Source organism: Triticum aestivum, chromosome 7A, assembly GCF_018294505.1.
Source record: "Triticum aestivum cultivar Chinese Spring chromosome 7A, IWGSC CS RefSeq v2.1, whole genome shotgun sequence".
Lineage (NCBI taxonomy): Eukaryota > Viridiplantae > Streptophyta > Magnoliopsida > Poales > Poaceae > Triticum > Triticum aestivum.
Genome location: NC_057812.1, coordinates 209,972,653 through 209,989,685, shown reverse-complemented (window position 1 = coordinate 209,989,685; position 17,033 = coordinate 209,972,653). Strand labels below are relative to the sequence as shown.

Genomic DNA, 17,033 nt, shown 5'->3' with positions numbered 1-17,033 from the left:
CTAATAACCTAAAAATTTGAGTAGAAAATTTCATTAGAAGAGCAACAACTCAGATTGTTAATCCTGAACAAAGAGAAAGGGAAAAACCAAAAACAAACCGCAAAAAGGATAAGATTTTAGCAAAGATTCACTCAGATATGGCTGCTCTAGGAAGGATATGAGGGTCAGTGCACGTGAATGGATTGGACCGTCATTACAAGTGTCTTTCAGTTGTGGACGCATTAACAAGTAGAGAGAGAGAGAGAGAGAGAGAGAGAGAGAGAGAGAGAGAGAGAGAGAGAGAGAGAGATGGTGGTCATGAACTTTGCGACCACCGAGGATCGTGTGGAGGGTGGAAGGAGTGGGTATCTGCGTTTAGTAAGAACATGGGGATTAGATGGCTCGATTCCAGACAAATGAAGTGCCGGAGCAAAGAAATTGGTTCTTGCCATGGGACGTCATGTGGAATTTGAATTTGCTTCAGAATCATCAAATGAATTCTAGTTGGCAGGTAAAGAACTCCAAGATTTCGATTTCAAATCTCTAGGTCGAATTTCCCACATGCACATTCCTTCTTCTCTTTTTCTTTGTTGAGAAATTCCATATGCACATTCTCACCGTTGTCATGCACCCAACCTTGAAGCCCTATGATTCTTTTCAAGCTTTTAAACCAATCAATGCGACTTTTAGGGCAACTTTTGCTAAAACTCGAGCAGTTTCTTGAACCAAGGCGGTCGACATACAAGAAAAAAAAAAGAACAAGAAAAAGCTTAACTACAAGCGACACACAAACATGTTGGTCGATTGTCACCCCGCAGGCCGCGGCTGGTTCAGAGTATTGGCGGCGGCACCGTACTCCCCGGACGGCTCGAACTCCCCCGTGAACTCCTCGGTGGCGAAGGCCGTGCGCCGGAGCTGCTCGAGGGCGGCCTCCTGCTGGCTGTTGTTGAACACCTGGCTCTGCCCCACCTTCACCCCGTTGCTCAGGTCCGACATGCTCCCCTCGTCCACGTCCACGTCCAGCGCCCTCATCACCTGCCGGTCGAACCACGCTCCTTAATTCGCGCCACGAAAATCTCGGCCGTGGTCACCACCAGCTCGTTGTTCCACTCGAAGATGCGACTGACACACTTACCTGCACCATCCGGGGACGCTTGGGAGCCGAGTGGCGGATGCACGCGGCGGCGGCCTCCACCATCCTCACCATCTCGGCCTTGTTGTATCTGCCTTCCAGCCGCGGGTCGGCCAGCTCGTCGTGGTTGCCGGTCTCGATGGCGTCGGCGAGGATCGGCCGAGCCTGCATGCAGAAGACGACGGAGCAGTTGTGAGCTGTAACTTGTGTCAGTGACGAGTACGTGTTCTGCAAGCGAGGAAACTCGTAGTCGTCGGTACCCATTCGGCGAGGCTCTCCTCCCCGAGCGGCCGGTCCTGGTCCACGGGCTTCCGGCCGGTGATGAGCTCCAGCAGCACCACGCCGAAGGAGAAGACGTCGGACCGGTCCGTCAGCTTCCCGCTGGACGCGTACTCCGGGGCGAGGTACCCGAACGTGCCCATGATGCGCGTCGACACGTGCGTGTGGGTGTCGTTGGAGAGCTTGGCCAGCCCGAAATCCGCGACCTGCATTCCATGCACATTCCAGACACGAGATCGATCAGAAGAATATACCGGAAGACAAAGAGAAAAGAACTCATCTGTTGGTTGACCGTGCCTGTGCTTCAAACGAGTAATCGAGCAGGATGTTGGCCGACTTGATGTCCCTGTGGATGATCCGCGGGTGACCTTGAAAACGTACGAGTCACCATCAGAAAATCACAAGTATTTCTCGCCATGAACTCTGCGCAACACACAACATGCATATATACACCTCAAAGGAGATCAACGTACAGTCTTCATGGAGGTAAGCTAACCCCTTGGCCGCACCGATGGCGATCCTAAGCCTCGTCGGCCAGTCCATCGCCGGCACGCCGCGACCTGCACGCGTCAGATCAACCACACCAGAAGCCTCAGTCACAATCGCAGCAAAAACCCACGCGACGATCCATGCATCTGCTCACCGACCGACCGTGCAGATGGTCCTCGAGGGTGCCGTTGGGGACGAACTCGTAGATGAGCATGCGGTGCTGCTGCGCCACGCAGTAGCCGACGAGGGAGACGAGGTGGCGGTGGTGGACGCGGCTGATGATCTCCACCTCCGCCTGGAACTCGCGCTCCCCCTGCCCGCTGCCGGCCTTGAGCTGCTTCACGGCCACGCACTTGCCGTCGGCGAGCCACCCCTTGTACACGCACCCGAACCCGCCCTCGCCGATCACGTTGTCGCGGGAGAAGTTGCTGGTGATGCTCGTCAGCTCCTCGTAGCTGAAGGACGACTTGGACTCCATGCTGCCCGACGGGTACCCTGCCCCTCTGAAGCTGTCCGAGGAGCCCGGTGGCCCCGGCGTCGACATAGGGCCGTAGGAGAACCCGCCGGATGCTCCCGGCGGCGGCGGCCCGTAGAACACCCCCGACGGGTGGTTGGAGCCGGTGAGTTGGCCCGAGTGCATGTAGTAGCTCCGGCTCCCATCTGAAGCCAAACGTACATAAAAAATTATCGGATTTTGCGCTACGTGTTTTTGAAGCTACGAGTATATACTACGACGGTGAAGATTACCCGAGTGATAGACCATTCCCTCCATCATCTTCCTCCTCCTCCTCGTCACGATGAAGAAAATGGCCACGATGATGAACAACAAACCGGCAACGGAAGCGCCAGCAATGGCAGCCGCTACCTGGCCATTTATTGCTTGTGATGAGTGGACCTGTTGTGCAGACGAAGAAGCTGCGCTTCCACCAGCACCATTAGTACTGGATGTACTCGCTGACGAACCTGCAGCCTGCATGCCGCCAGCCCCAACGGCGCCACCTTGTGCTCCTGGGAGTTGAGCAGACATCACACCGACGGTACCAGGGGGTGCGATGGATACAAGCCCTGGCGGTGCTCCGGGATGGCTATTTACTATAAAGACCACCGAATGGTTCGCCGGCGCCGGAGGAGGAGGAGGAGAGGGAGAAGGAGAAGGAGGTGGCTGGCTGCCATCAGGAGGTGAAGAACCTGCTTGGTCAACGTTACCATTCCATCGCGGCGGCGGCGGTGGAGATGAGCGAGGCGGAGGGCTCCGAGAGGAGGATGAAGACGGAGAAGGCTCTGAGTCTTCCGACTGCGCCGGAGGCGATGACCGTTTCTGCGGCGGCGAAGAGTCGGAATCTTCGCCGTCCCCGGAAGACTCGTCGGTCGGCGGCGGAGGTGAAGAGTCGGAATTTCCACCATTCCTGGAACTGGAAGCTCGGGAGGGCGACGAAGACGGCGACGGGGATGATTTTGATTTTGATGGTGGAGGGGACCGACGAGAGGACTGCGAGCCTTTCGAATCAGAGGGAGAGGAATCTTGCGAATCCGAGGATGACGAGGAAGATCTCGAGCCTCCATCGTCGTCGTCTGAAGATGGCGGAGATGGACTAGACGAGTCGTCGCCATTCTCATCTGAAGAAGAGCCGGATGATCTCGATGACCGTCGGGGTGGAGGCGCCTTGGACTTAGACTTGGACTTGGAACCATCGGACCGATCATCGCTTGCGTCCTCTGATGAACCTGGCGACGGGGCTAGTCTCGGCATGCCTTCTCTATGAGATTCACGCGATCTCTTCTCCGGCGATCAGAATTTCTTCCGGATGCTTCCCTTGGGAAAATCATCAAGCAGCCTTCCCTGACCACGATTGTATCGGCCGCCGTCGTCTCCGCGCCTCGGGATGAAATGCAATCCCCGAAGTTGCTCCACCCCATTCTCTGTTAGTGCAGCTCCTCGCCAACCATCTTCCCCCAACAGATGGCTTCAATGGTTCACAGATTCACCGGGCACCAGAGAAACCGTGGAGCAAGAAAGTTGGAAGAAAGGCGAAGGAGGGAGGAAAAGTGACCAAGAGGCACGAACGGGAAGAAAAACATGTGAATGTGATTGCCTAAGAATAGGGAGGCAGTAGGAGAGACTCCTCGTCGCAACAGCAAGATCCAACCTAACAAAAGATTTGGAGTGCTATATTTGGGCATTGCGGTTCAAATTAAAGCCCAAAACGGAAAATTGGGCGGTGAACTATGTAGCGGCAAGCCGGCGTCCAATAGAGAGCTGCCATGTACTAGTATTATATGGGCCTAGCATTTTTGATTTTGGTATTGCACTGCTTCTTGATTTCTCACATCCGTATTTCTGTCCTCTTTTTAAACAGTTGGCCCTCTCTTGTACTACTTCACATGCATGCATGATACTAATGTGGGAGGACCACTATCTCTCTTCTCCCACACAATAAATCCAACCTTTTCTTTCCTCTTGACTAATTTAAAACATCAATATCTTTTAAACCATATATTTGTTTCTGAATATATTTTTATATTTGAACTCCTTTTGCCATAACTTTTAAAATGAGACTAATCTTGAATATTTTTCAACCATATATTTCAATTGCACATTTCTCAAATAACTTGTATCACTCATTTGAAATAAATTGTTTCAGATTTTCAAATAATTTGTTTCATAATGATATATTATAATATCACTTTCCATGGTTACTATTTCAAAATTTAGAACCTACATTTCACTTTTGACTGGCTTGTTTCACAAAAAACATATATTTCAACTACACATTTCTGAAATAAACAATTTCATTGTTTTGAAATAAATCGTTTCACATTTTTGAATAATTAGTTTCACAAAGATAAATTATAATTTCACTTTTTATGCTTGCTATTTCACAATTCAGAAGCTACATATTATTATTCACTCGCTTGTTTCGTAAAAAGCACATCTATTTCAGTTGCTCATTTTTTAAATAACATATTTCACTCTTTGAAAATAAATTGTTACACATTTCCAAATAGCCAGTTTCACAAGTTGTCATTTTAGTTTCTTTTTTTCTTTTTACTTTCAAAACCGATGTTTCACTTCCTCTCTCTGGTTTCACAAAATCCACATTTTTCAAGTGAAATAGGTTTGTTTCACATACGAAATGTGAAACGTTGAAATTTAAACGTGTTTGAAATATATCCAAAATTGGTTTACTTCTAGTGGTCTTGGCGCCAGGAGTTCAAATATATAAATTGTTTCACAAACGAACTTATCTAAAAGATATAAATGTTTTTAAGTGGTCAAAATGAAAAAAAGCCCATGAATTTGTTTGCAAGTTAGGGAGAAAAGACAGATGCATACGTGTGTGAGAGAAAAGTGATAGAGTGAACTGTCACATCCATGCATGTGATGTAACGACAAAAGGTGTGTGCTAATAGCTGTATTTGACCTAGTATTCATTTTGTATAGCAAAAAGGGATGAACAGTTGCTCTTCATTGACCAAATCTTAAAGCAGATATTCAGTGGTGAGATCATTGCCGGCACATGCCGAACCGCTAAAAATGACTTTGCGCTTCAAAGCCCCATGTGAAATAAAATGTCAAATGAGAGCAATTTGCAAGAAGGTAGGAGCTGAGATAAAATAATGAGAGTAATTGCTATTTTTAGTTTTGAGGTTCCGACTGTTGGGGTTTATCCCAGTTCTAAGGGCATCTTCAATGGCAGCCTGCAAATTTTCTCCCGCAATCGTCAGTGGACAAGGGGACTAGTTCATGGACATGAATGCGGGACGTCACCATCCAACGTTGCCCACGTACATCGGGCCTCTCTAATATTCTTTGAAAGCTTGCACGTTCAAATAGTCGCATACATAGAGTTTAGATGTGCAAGTAGCTGCATACATAGATTACAAACATTCAAATAGCCGCATGCAGCAGTTTTTAAATTTAAACAAGTTTAAATATTACATTCCAACATTGTTGTCTCCTTTAACCGCCCACTGATGCTCAATTAGATCCTCCTTCAGCTGATCGTGAGTTGGTCGATACTGAATTTGTTGATGCATTTGAAAGAACTCTTCAATGGTCAGATTTTGGTCTGGAAGTTCGATAGGATCACCCATATTCTTAAATTGTAGAGCTGTGGCAGCATGCTCACCCTCATTCTCGACGATCATGTTGTGCATGATCACACAACATGTCATCACCTACCACAAGGTCTCCGGGTCCCATTGTTTAGCAGGTCCATGAACAATTGTAAAACGGGCCTACATAACTCCACATGCCCTCTCGACATCCTTTCTAGCTGCTTCTTTTTTTGGGGCAAAGTGAGACTTTTTCTGACCAACTGGGTTAGAGATGGTGCTGACAAAGGTATCCCACGGAGGATAGATACAGTCAACTAGATACTAGTCCATGTTTACTCATGTCCATTGAAGGCATAGTGTCAAGGAAGAACTTTTCCTTTAGCGAGCCTCGCAAACTATGATGATCCCTGCAGCACATTGATGTCATTGTGAGACCCAGGCATGCCAAAGAAAATGTATCAAATCCAAAGATCATGTGACACAACTGCCTCAAGAATGATGGTGAGCTTCTTAACATGATCCCGATATTGCCCTTGTACAACCTTCGGGCAGTTATTCCATTTCTAATGCATGCAGTCAAGAGATCCAAGCAAACCTGGCGACCCTCTTGCTTCTGAGATTGCCAAGAGCCTCTCGGTGTCTGTCACAGTTGGTTTTCTTAGGTACCGAGGTCCAACCACCTCGACCAGGGAAGTTGCAAACCTGACCATGGCATCTCTGCATGTGCTGTTAAACATCTGTGCATATGGCTCCTCCACATGCTCTAGGTCTTCAAGGACCGCCTACATCATCGCTATCTCATCCGTGTAGTCCAACTCGTCGGATGATCCATCGGACGACTCAAAATAGTGCTCGTATATGTACTCCAAATCGGAATTCATTGCTTGAAAGAAGACAGAGCAACATTTTTAGCTCCGGCAATTCATCAAACAATTGTCCTACATGGTGTGTATAGCAATAGCGGATGGTAATTGGCGGGGCGGTTGGAGGAGATGGGTTGAGTGACGATGGAGGAGAAGCAGGGTGGAGCCTGACTAGAACGATGTAGGCGACAAAGACGTAGAGTTCTGATAGGGGTGTTGCATGGCGGCCGGGATGGTGGAGCGGCGGAGAAGGCAAGAGAGAAAGAAGGACGGATAGAAAATGAGGAGGGTGAAGACGCAGGTCCGGGAAGGGTTTTGGGTAGGCTGGGGCTGTCAGAGTCCTGCATGTCTTCTGTCCGGGATCCCGCAAAGCGCCCCACGTTTCTCTCGGGTTTGAAGGAAAAAGTACGTCTGGACTGCTCGATAGACTGATACAGGCCCGCGTTGGATGGCTTACGTGGTCCAGACCGGATTGTGATGTGTGAGGCAGGTGAAAGTTTAGACCGTGCAAGCTGAAACACTCGGTTATCTTGAAGTTCTAGCACAATTGTTCTAATCTCAGAGCATGGAGCATCGAAAGATGACCAAGAGTCATATGGAGATATGATCGACAAGTTTGCCTACCAGTTGAAGTTGACGTCATCAGTGGTGTCCACATCAATGGTTGTGAATAAGATCAGTGTCTTGAATCACTTAAAATCAATTATGAGAGATATTGGTTTGAGTGGGAGCACAATTATGTATTAATTTAGTTTAATCACTAGTGTAAATTAATTATGAATAAATGTGTATGCGTAATTTGCATTATAGTTATAGAATATGACTCGCGTAGTTTGCATTATAGTTATAGAATATGACTCACGGTTCCACTTTTCCTATTGAAATTGATTAACTATTATTTATCTGGTTGACTCTTTAATTATGATTGGTAAACATAATGTGAGGATCATCCTCTAGAGTGCCAAGAAGATTTTTTTTGTCCTACTGCATGCTTACAATACTCTCATGCTGATGCTATGGATGATGGGGCTCACAAGGCTAGAATCATATTGCGGTCCTTGCTTCCAAGAAACCTGAACTGCAAAACATTTGGGATAATCACGTGATATTCTTGGAACTGAAAATTGTTTTCAGAAACAAACAAAGACTCAAAGATATGTGATATCTAAAGAAGTGTTTGCTTGCAAGTTCTAGTGAAGCATTCAACTATGTTTAAGACTGAATGCATAGGATCCGAAAGAACACTATTCGTCTGTTGATGGTGAAAACAGAAAGAAAAAGAACAAATCCGGAGGATGTAATGAGACTTGCATGCCTAGGGAAGTTTAGGGCTCATGCCACTCTTAAAGTTGGATGCTTCTTTTGTGAGTAGGAGAAATATTGGAAGTTAAACTCTAAGAAGTAAAACGCAGAAAGAAAAGAAGATTGGAATGTCCAGCTTAGGTATGAATGGCATATAAGTTATAAGATGTAGGGGAAGTTGGTCAAGTGAGTGTAATACTTGAGAATTTGTACTATTGATCACTAATTCTTCGAGATTGTGGTTAAAAGTTGATGATAGGAAGTTGACTCGATTGCATGTTGTTGTGAATCGTTGCAAGAAATTACAAACATCCTAAATGGCCAGAAAATAATGAGGTTAAATATGCGATGGAAACTTTGTAGAAGTTACAGTACTTCCCATTAGTGTATTACCTCTATGTTTATTTTCATTATCCATTTTAGATTTCCGTATACTCTAGCCTATTGCATAATGATTATTGCAAAAGGCGTTGTTCATAAGAGAATAATTATTTGTTCATTGTTATGAATAACTAAAAGGCCACACTCCTATTGTGAATAGGATGTATGTTATGAATATTGATGATACAGTTAAACATCCATAACACTGACGCTAAATGTCACATGACTAAAAGAATACCACATATGTGTGGCACTGCATTTAGTCACATTAGAGAAACCGACAAGGAGAAATTCCACAGTGATGGATTTTGAAGTCATTTGATTATGAATCATCTGACACTTGCAACTTTCGTCTAAATAGTGAAGTAAACTAAAATTCCGTTCACATGCCATAAAGAACGAGCAACAAAATAATTGGAACATGCATATTGATGTGTGTAGTCCAATAAGCGTTGTTGCAAGCAGTGGATTTATATATCTTCAAGTTGACTCAAGTAGATATTTATATTCACGTATCGAGTCATAAACCTGGATCTTTTGAAATGTTTCAAAAGGTTACTCAGAGTGAAGTGTCGCAAAGGTGACATATCTAGCAGGGGCAACATTAGTTGAGTCCATCTCAAATAGGATGTCACAAAGCTAATCATCAGCATCCATAGGATTGGTGGAATTGCGAAAAATGGATGGGTTGAGGCGCACGAAATCCTGAAGTGAGATCGGGCCAGGCTCCTGACGAGCATTATTGTTGGCTAGGCGGTCCACCATAGTACCCATGAAGTATGTTCAGCTTGAGCTACTGCATCATTGCTGTGACATAGAGTGGCGGATCTTCACAGCCCGACATTCTGTGTAAAATCAACCGGGTTAGGTTAACAATCGGTAATGCATGAAATATGAGTGGAGGGTATATGCACTAGTGGAAAAAGTGTTAGCCATAACTTACTTGCCGGCGTGCCATTTACAACCAACACCACCACTATTTTTTCAAATAGTGGTGGCGTTGGCTTATTTGGTACGACATTAGTAGGTGCATAGTGGTGGCGTTAGAAAACTTTTGTGTGACATCGATGATGATGCTTTTGCTTGTAGAGCTAGCTACTGGATAACTTTTGCTTGTAGGTAGTAGCAAGCTAGTTACTGAAAACTGTACTAATAGATAGGTATATTTTGTGGATTTGAGACTTACCACTAGAAGTTTAAATGGTTGCACATATACTAATCGCTAGGTATATTATTTTTTATTGCTGAAAAATACAAATTGTTGGCGTTGCCTCATAATGAACGCCATAGATAACACAATATATTGTTGGCGTTAGCCAGGTGGCACGCCACTAGTACTAAAATACTACTGACTAATAACCCACAAGTATAGGGGATCAATTGTAGCCTCTTTTGATAAGTAAGAGTGTCGAACCCAACGAGGAGCTAAAGGTAGAACAAATATTCCCTCAAGTTCTATCGACCACCGATACAACTCTACGCACGCTTAATGTTCGCTTTACCTCGAACAAGTATGAAACTAAAAGTACTTTGTAGGTGTTGTTGGATAGGTTTGCAAGAATATAAAGAGCACGTAAATAAAAACTAAGGGCAGTTTAGGTAAAGAAGCAATAAAGTTAGTATAGCGAGTGTGGAAAAGTGGTGGTAGGAGTTGCAAAATTGTCCCTAAGCAATTGACTACTTATTAGACCGATAGCAAGTTTTATGTGAGAGAGGCCACTGCTAGAATGTCATCCCCGACTTAGAATTCTGTGCACTTATGATTGGAACTATTAGCAAGCATCTGCAACTACTAACGTTCATTAAGGTAAAACCCAACCATAGCATTAAGATATATTGGTCCCCCTTCAATCCCGTATGCATCAATTTCTATGCTAGGTTGAAGCTTCTGTCACTCTTGACCTCCAATACATAGTCCTATCAGCATACAACTAACCCTATGGTGTGATCCACGCACGCGCTCATATGATGGGCACCAAAGGACAACAACATAACCACAAGCAAATTAAACCAATCATAGCAATTCACCAATTACCGATAGGATAACGAAAATCTACTCAGACATCATAGGATGGCAATACATCATTGGATAATAATATGAAGCATAAAGCACCATGTTCAAGTTGAGGGTAAAGCGGGTTGCGGGAGAGTGGACCGCTGTAGATAGATGAGGGAAGGTGATGAAGATGTTGGTGAAGATGACAGAGGTGTTGGTGTAGATCGCCGTCACACGATGATGGCCTCGGCGGCGTTCCGGCGCCACTGGGAGAGAGGGGGAGAGGGGCCCCCTTCTTCTTCTTCTTCCTTGACATTCTCCCTAGATGGGAGAAGGGTTTCCCCTCTGGTCCATGGCCTCCATGGCGGCGGAGGGGCGAGAGCTCCTCCGAGATTGGATCTGTCTCTCTGTCTCTCTCTGTTTCCGCATTATAGATTCTGGCCTTTCACCGTTTCTTATATTCCCAGAGATCCGTAACTCCGATTGGGCTGGTATTTTAACACTATTTCTATCTAGATATTGGCTTTCTTGCGGCGAAAGAAGGGCATAAACCGCCTTACGGGGTGGCCACGAGGGCCCAGGGCGTGCCTGACCCCCTGGGGGGCGCCCCTCTGCCTCGTGGCCCCCTCGGGCATCGTCTCACGTTGATTCTTCTTCCCGAAAATCACATATATTCCAAAATAAATCTCCGTCGGTTTTTATCCCGTTTGGACTCTGTTTGATATGAATTTTCTACGAAACAAAAAACATGCAACAAACAGGAACTGGCACTGGGCACTGGATCAATATGTTAGTCCCCAGAAATAGTACAAAAAGTTGCCAAAAGTATATGAAAGTTGTATAATATTGGCATGGAACAGTCAAGAATTATAGATACGATGGAGACGTATCAGCATGCCCAAGCTTAATTCCTGCTCGTCCTCGAGTACGTAAATGATAAAAAAAGATAATTTTTGATGTGGAATGCTACCTAGCATAATCTTGATCATGTAATCTAATCATGGCATGAATATTAAGACACGAGTGATTCAAAGCAATAGTCTATCATTTGACATTAAGACAATAATACTTCAAGCATACTAATAAAGCAATTATGTCTTTTCAAAATAACATGGCCAAAGAAAGTTATCCCTACAAAATCATATGATCTGGCTATGCTCCATCTTCACCACATAAAGCATTCAAATCATGCACAACCCCGATGACAAGCCAAGCAATTGTTTCATACTTTTGATGTTCTCAAATCTTTTCAACTTTCACACAATACATGAGCGTGAGCCATGGATATAGCACTATAGGTGGAATAGAATATGATGGTGGAGGTTGTGTGGAGAAGACAAAAAAGGAGAAAGTCTCACATCGACGCGGCTAATCAACGAGCTTTGGAGATGCCCATCAATTGCTGTCAATGCGAGTAGGGGCGGACCCAGAACCAAAATGTCCCGGTGTCCACGTGTACACACTACACGGTGGATAAAAAACAATAATATACATAAATTAACACACTCAACAACTTAAAATGTCCAGCGTATTTGTTTTAGCCAAAATGAAGCGTTCCTCTTGAAATACTATTTGATTTTGTAAAGTTGAACAATAAAGCATAAGAACTCCAAGCAATAAAAACAACAACAGCAACATAGAACAATATATCTTGATTACATACAAAAGAAACAAAACCAAGTGGTAGTACATATTGTGTATTTCCTTGCCATTCGTTCTTACTGCTGTCGAGCTTGGTCGATAAATAATCCAAATAGATGTGAATCATTAGGGGAGTTTTATTAATTGCAGCAACCCGATTCTAAAATCTGATACCCTTAATTTGAAAACCCTAGCCATACAAATTGTATAAACATAACTAGGTAAAAATTAATATAAATGCATGTGATTGAGCGAGAATGGTGGCCATACCTAATTCGTTTGATTATTTAGCTCCAGGCGAGGGCGGGAAGAGAGGCTAGCGGCCGGCAATTGGCGACTGGCTGCTGAGCATGCGACGGCGGATGACCGTACACCGCGTCGCTGTAAATCTTTTTATAGACAACCTTTTTTCTAGACAACTGCGTCACTGTGAAGTCAAGCAGCCGAACAGGCTGCACGCTCTAGCAATCCAATCTATCCAAAGCCGCCGGATGAGCTATTACTAGATGAGTTGATAGATGGGTCGTTCCTGCCGGTGTCCAGCTCAGAAATTTACCGGTGTCCAAGCTCAGTATCTCGGCTACATATAACGTATGAGGAATTTGCACCCGGTGTGCTATGACACTGGCTAGCTATACATGGGTTCGCCCCTGAATGCGATGAGTAGGGATTGCCATGCAACGGATGCACTATGAGCTATAAGTGTATGAAAGCTCAAACTGAAACTGAGTGGGTGTGCATCCAACCTGCTTGCTCATGAAGACCTAGGGCATTTGAGGAATCCCATCATTGGAATATACAAGCCAAGTTCTATAATGAAAATTCTCACTAGTATATGAAAGTGATAACTCAAGAGACTCTCTATATGAAGAACATGGTGCTACTCTGAAGCACAAGTGTGGTAAAAGGATAGTAACATTGTCCCTTCTCTCTTTTCTCTCATTTTTAAAAAAAAATCTCTTTTTTCTTTTTTTTTCTTTTTTATAGGCTTCTTTGGCCTCTCTCTCTCTCTCTCTTGGGGCTCCTTTGGCCACTTTTATTTTGATAACCACACATGGGACAATGTTCTAATAATGATGATCATCACACTTTTATTTACTTACAACTCAATATTACAACTCGATACTAGAACAAAGATATGACTCTATATGAATGCCTCCGGCGGTGTACCGGGATGTGCAATGATCTAGCGTAGCAATGACATCAAAAAAACGGACAAGCCATGAAAACATCATGCTAGCTATCTGACGATCATGCAAAGCAATATGACAATGATGCTCAAGTCATGTATATGATGATGATGGAAGTTGCATGGCAATATATCCCGGAATGGCTATGGAAATGCCATAATAGGTAGGTATGGTGGCTATTTTGAGAAAGATATAAGGAGGATTATGTGCGATAGCGCGTATCATATCACGGGGTTGGGATGCACCGGTGAAGTTTGCATCGACTCTCAAGGTGAGAAAGGGCAATGCACGGTACCGAAGAGGCTAGCAATGATGGAAGGGTGAGAGTGCGTATAATCCATGGACTCAACATTAGTCATAAAGAACTCACATACTTATTGCAAAAGTCTTGAAGCTATCGAAACAAAGTACTGCGCGCATGCTCCTAGGGGGATAGATTGGTAGGAAAAAACCATCGCTCGTCCCCGACCGCCACTCGTAAGGAAGACAATCAATAAATACCTCATGCTCCAACTTCGTTACATAACGGTTCACCATACGTGCATGCTACGGGAATCACAAACTTCAACACAAGTATTTCTACAATCCACAACTACCCACTAGCATGACTCTAATATCACCATCTTTATATCGCAAAACTATTGCAAGGAATCAAACATATCATATTCAGTGATCTACAAGTTTTATGTAGGATTTTATGACTAACCATGTGAATGACCAATTCCTATCATCTCTCTAAATAGATATAAGTGAAGCAAGAGAGTTTAATTCTTTCTACAAAAGATATGCCCACGCTCTAACAAATATAAGTGAAGCAAAAGAGCATTCTACAAATGGCGGTTTTCTATGTGAAGAGAAACATGCAATCCAAACTTCAAATGATATAAGTGAAGCACATGAAGCATTCTATAAAGCCATACTCAAAAAATATAAGTGAAGTGCAATGATAATTCTATAAATCAACCAAGGACTATCTCATACCAGCATGATGCATAAAATAAAAGTGAAAACTAAATGCAAAAGACGCTCCAAGATTTGCACATATCACATGAACGAAACAAAGACGAAAACATACCGATACTTGTTGAAGCAAGATGGGATGCCTTCCAGGGCATCCCCAAGCTTAGACGCTTGAGTATCCTTAAATATTTACTTGGGGTGCCTTGGGCATCCCCAAGCTTGAGCTCTTGCCTCTCCTCCTTCTCCTCATATCGAGACCTCCTCGATCTTTGATCACTTCGTCCACACAAAACTCAACAGAAAGCTCGGTAAGATCCGTTAGTATAATAAAGCAAATCACTACTCTAAGTACTGTTGCAAACCAATTGATATTTTGTTTTTGCATTGTAGATACTGTAATATAGCTTCTCCATGGCTTAATTCACTGATAGAAATCGATAGTTCCATCAAAACAAGCAAACTATGCATCAAAAACATAATCTGTCTTAAACAGGACAGTCTGTAGTAATCTGAACATTCACCATACTTCTGGTACTACAAAAATTCTGATTTTTTTTGGAAAAATAAACAATTTGTATAGAAAGACATTAAAAAAATTCAGAACCGTTTGACGTTCCAATAAAAAATGTAAAATCACGCACTACAGCCAAAGTTTCTATCTTGCACCGCACAAACCAACAAGAAATGTAAACATCCTAAAGGCAAATCTTGGCACATTATTCTTGTTTTTAAACTTTATAAAATCACACAACAGAAATAGATGAATCTCTAAAACTTCCGGGTTGTCTCCCTGGCAGCGCTTTCTTTAAAGCCATTAAGCTAGGCATATAGTGCTCAAGTAATGGATCCACCCGGATCCCAAGGTATATCAAAGCCAATTTTAATTAACAATGATTTGTGATTTAGTAGTGATCACAAAAGTAACATATATCATGCAACAACGAAGTCTAACTCTCTTCCTATGCATCGACATGTCATATAAGAACAATTCATGCACACAAAGTAAAGGCCAATACATAGCATAAGTAGTTTCTTGCAATTTTATCGTGTGGGAAACATAGAGAGGTGGAGATGCAGTTCCTCTCTCATAATAATTGCATGTAGGAGCAGCAAGCGCATGCATATTATATCTATCAAAATCATCGTGTGTATTAGTAAAATGCAACCCATCAATATAATCCTTAACAAGTGCAATCTTCTCCGATATAGTGTAGTCGGGAGAATTCAAAAAGATAATAGGACTATTATGCGTGGGTGCAATAGCAACATTTTCATGTTTAACATCAGGAACTATAGCAATTTCATCTCCATAAGCATAATTCATATTGGCATCTTGGCCACAAGCATAGCAAGCATCATCAAAAAGGGATATTTCAAGAGAATCAACGGGATCATAACAATCATCATAGCAATCATCCTTCGGTAAACATGAAGGAAAATTAAACAATGTATGAGTTGAAGAGTTACTCTCATTAGAAGGTGGGCACGGGTAGCTAATCCTCTCTTCCTTCTTTTGTTCTTAGCTCTCCTCATCATCTTTTTCATCCAATGAGCCCACAGTTTCATCAATTCCTTCTTCCATAGACTCCTGCAAAATATTAGTCTCTTCTTGGACAGCCGAGGAGTCCTCAATATATGGTTTAACATAGGCATTAGAATCATAATTATCATAACAATATTTAAGTATGGCAAAATTTTCAGATTTGTAAAGAGTAGCATCATACTTTCCAATCAATGAAGCAATTTCATAAGCACCCATAAAAGCAATGAATTCTTCTATTTGTTCCACATCATAGTAATCATATATACCATTAGCATAAGAAGCCAAGGTTTTATCACCATTAGATTTGCAAGAAAAGGTAAGGTGTGGAGCCTTCATCCTGGAGCAACAAGTATAATCATATCTCAAGCATAGTTCCTGAGCATACCACTTCAATATATGAATTTGATCCCATAATAGTTTCCCTTTTTGAGTCAAGCGATAATCCCCAAAGTATTCACGTTGATCCAACATTACTCCCATTACAAATTTTAATGGGGTTTTCTTAGGATTATCAAAGTAGTACATAATATCTTTCACATAATGAGCATCAAGGGTTTTAGGAGGTTCCCCATCTCCATGAGTAGCAAGTAAACCTATTTTTTTGGTATTTCGTGTTCCATATCCATAACTAAAGATAGAGAACAACTTAGAACAACAAATAAAAATTACTTAGTGATAAAGCAAACAAGCACACACGAGAATATTCACCCCGCGCTATAACTCCCCGGCAACGGCGCCAGAAAAAGGTCTTGATAACCCACAAGTATAGGGGATCAATTGTAGCCTCTTTCGATAAGTAAGAGTGTCGATCCCAACAAGGAGCTAAAGGTAGAACAAATATTCCCTCAAGTTCTATCGACCACCGATACAACTCTACGCATGCTTAACGTTCGCTTTACCTAGAACAAGTATGAAACTAGAAGTACTTTGTAGGTGTTATTGGATAGGTTTGCAAGAATATAAAGAGCATGTAAATAAAAACCAGGGGCTGTTTAGGTAAAGAAGGAATAAACTTAGTATAGCGAGTGTGGAAAAGTGGTGGTAGGAGTTGCGAAATTGTCCCTAAGCAATTGACTACGTTACTAGACCGATAGCAAGTTTTATGTGGGAGAAGCCACTGCTAGCATGTCATGCCTGACTTGGAATTCTATGCACTTATGATTGGAACTATTAGCAAGCATCCGCAACTACTAACGTTCATTAAGGTAATACCCAACCA

The 17,033-nt window shown here is 43.2% G+C and overlaps 1 protein-coding gene across 1 annotated transcript; it reads right to left on the bottom strand.

Moving 5' to 3' along the window:
* Window positions 1-720: 720 nt before the first annotated feature.
* On the bottom strand, window positions 721-2,563 carry LOC123151743 (proline-rich receptor-like protein kinase PERK12). Its single transcript, XM_044571403.1, has 6 exons — window positions 2,042-2,563; window positions 1,864-1,950; window positions 1,688-1,758; window positions 1,372-1,596; window positions 1,115-1,276; window positions 721-1,014 (listed from the first exon to the last, which is right to left on the bottom strand). Exons 1-6 carry the CDS (start codon window positions 2,517-2,519, stop codon window positions 787-789), a joined length of 1,251 nt encoding a protein of 416 aa, XP_044427338.1. The 5' UTR covers window positions 2,520-2,563; the 3' UTR covers window positions 721-786.
* Between the last annotated feature and the right edge of the window lie 14,470 nt (window positions 2,564-17,033).

What these genes read in the sequence shown, in the direction of transcription:
- LOC123151743 (XM_044571403.1), bottom strand. Translation starts at nt 2,519, where the DNA reads ATGCACTCGGGCCAACTCACCGGCTCCAACCACCCGTCGGGGGTGTTC. An exon ending in AGGAGAGCCTCGCCGAATGG is followed by an intron (nt 1,277 to 1,371) that starts GTACCGACGACT and finishes TTCTGCATGCAG; the next exon opens with GCTCGGCCGATCCTCGCCGA. An exon ending in AGCGTCCCCGGATGGTGCAG is followed by an intron (nt 1,015 to 1,114) that starts GTAAGTGTGTCA and finishes TTCGACCGGCAG; the next exon opens with GTGATGAGGGCGCTGGACGT.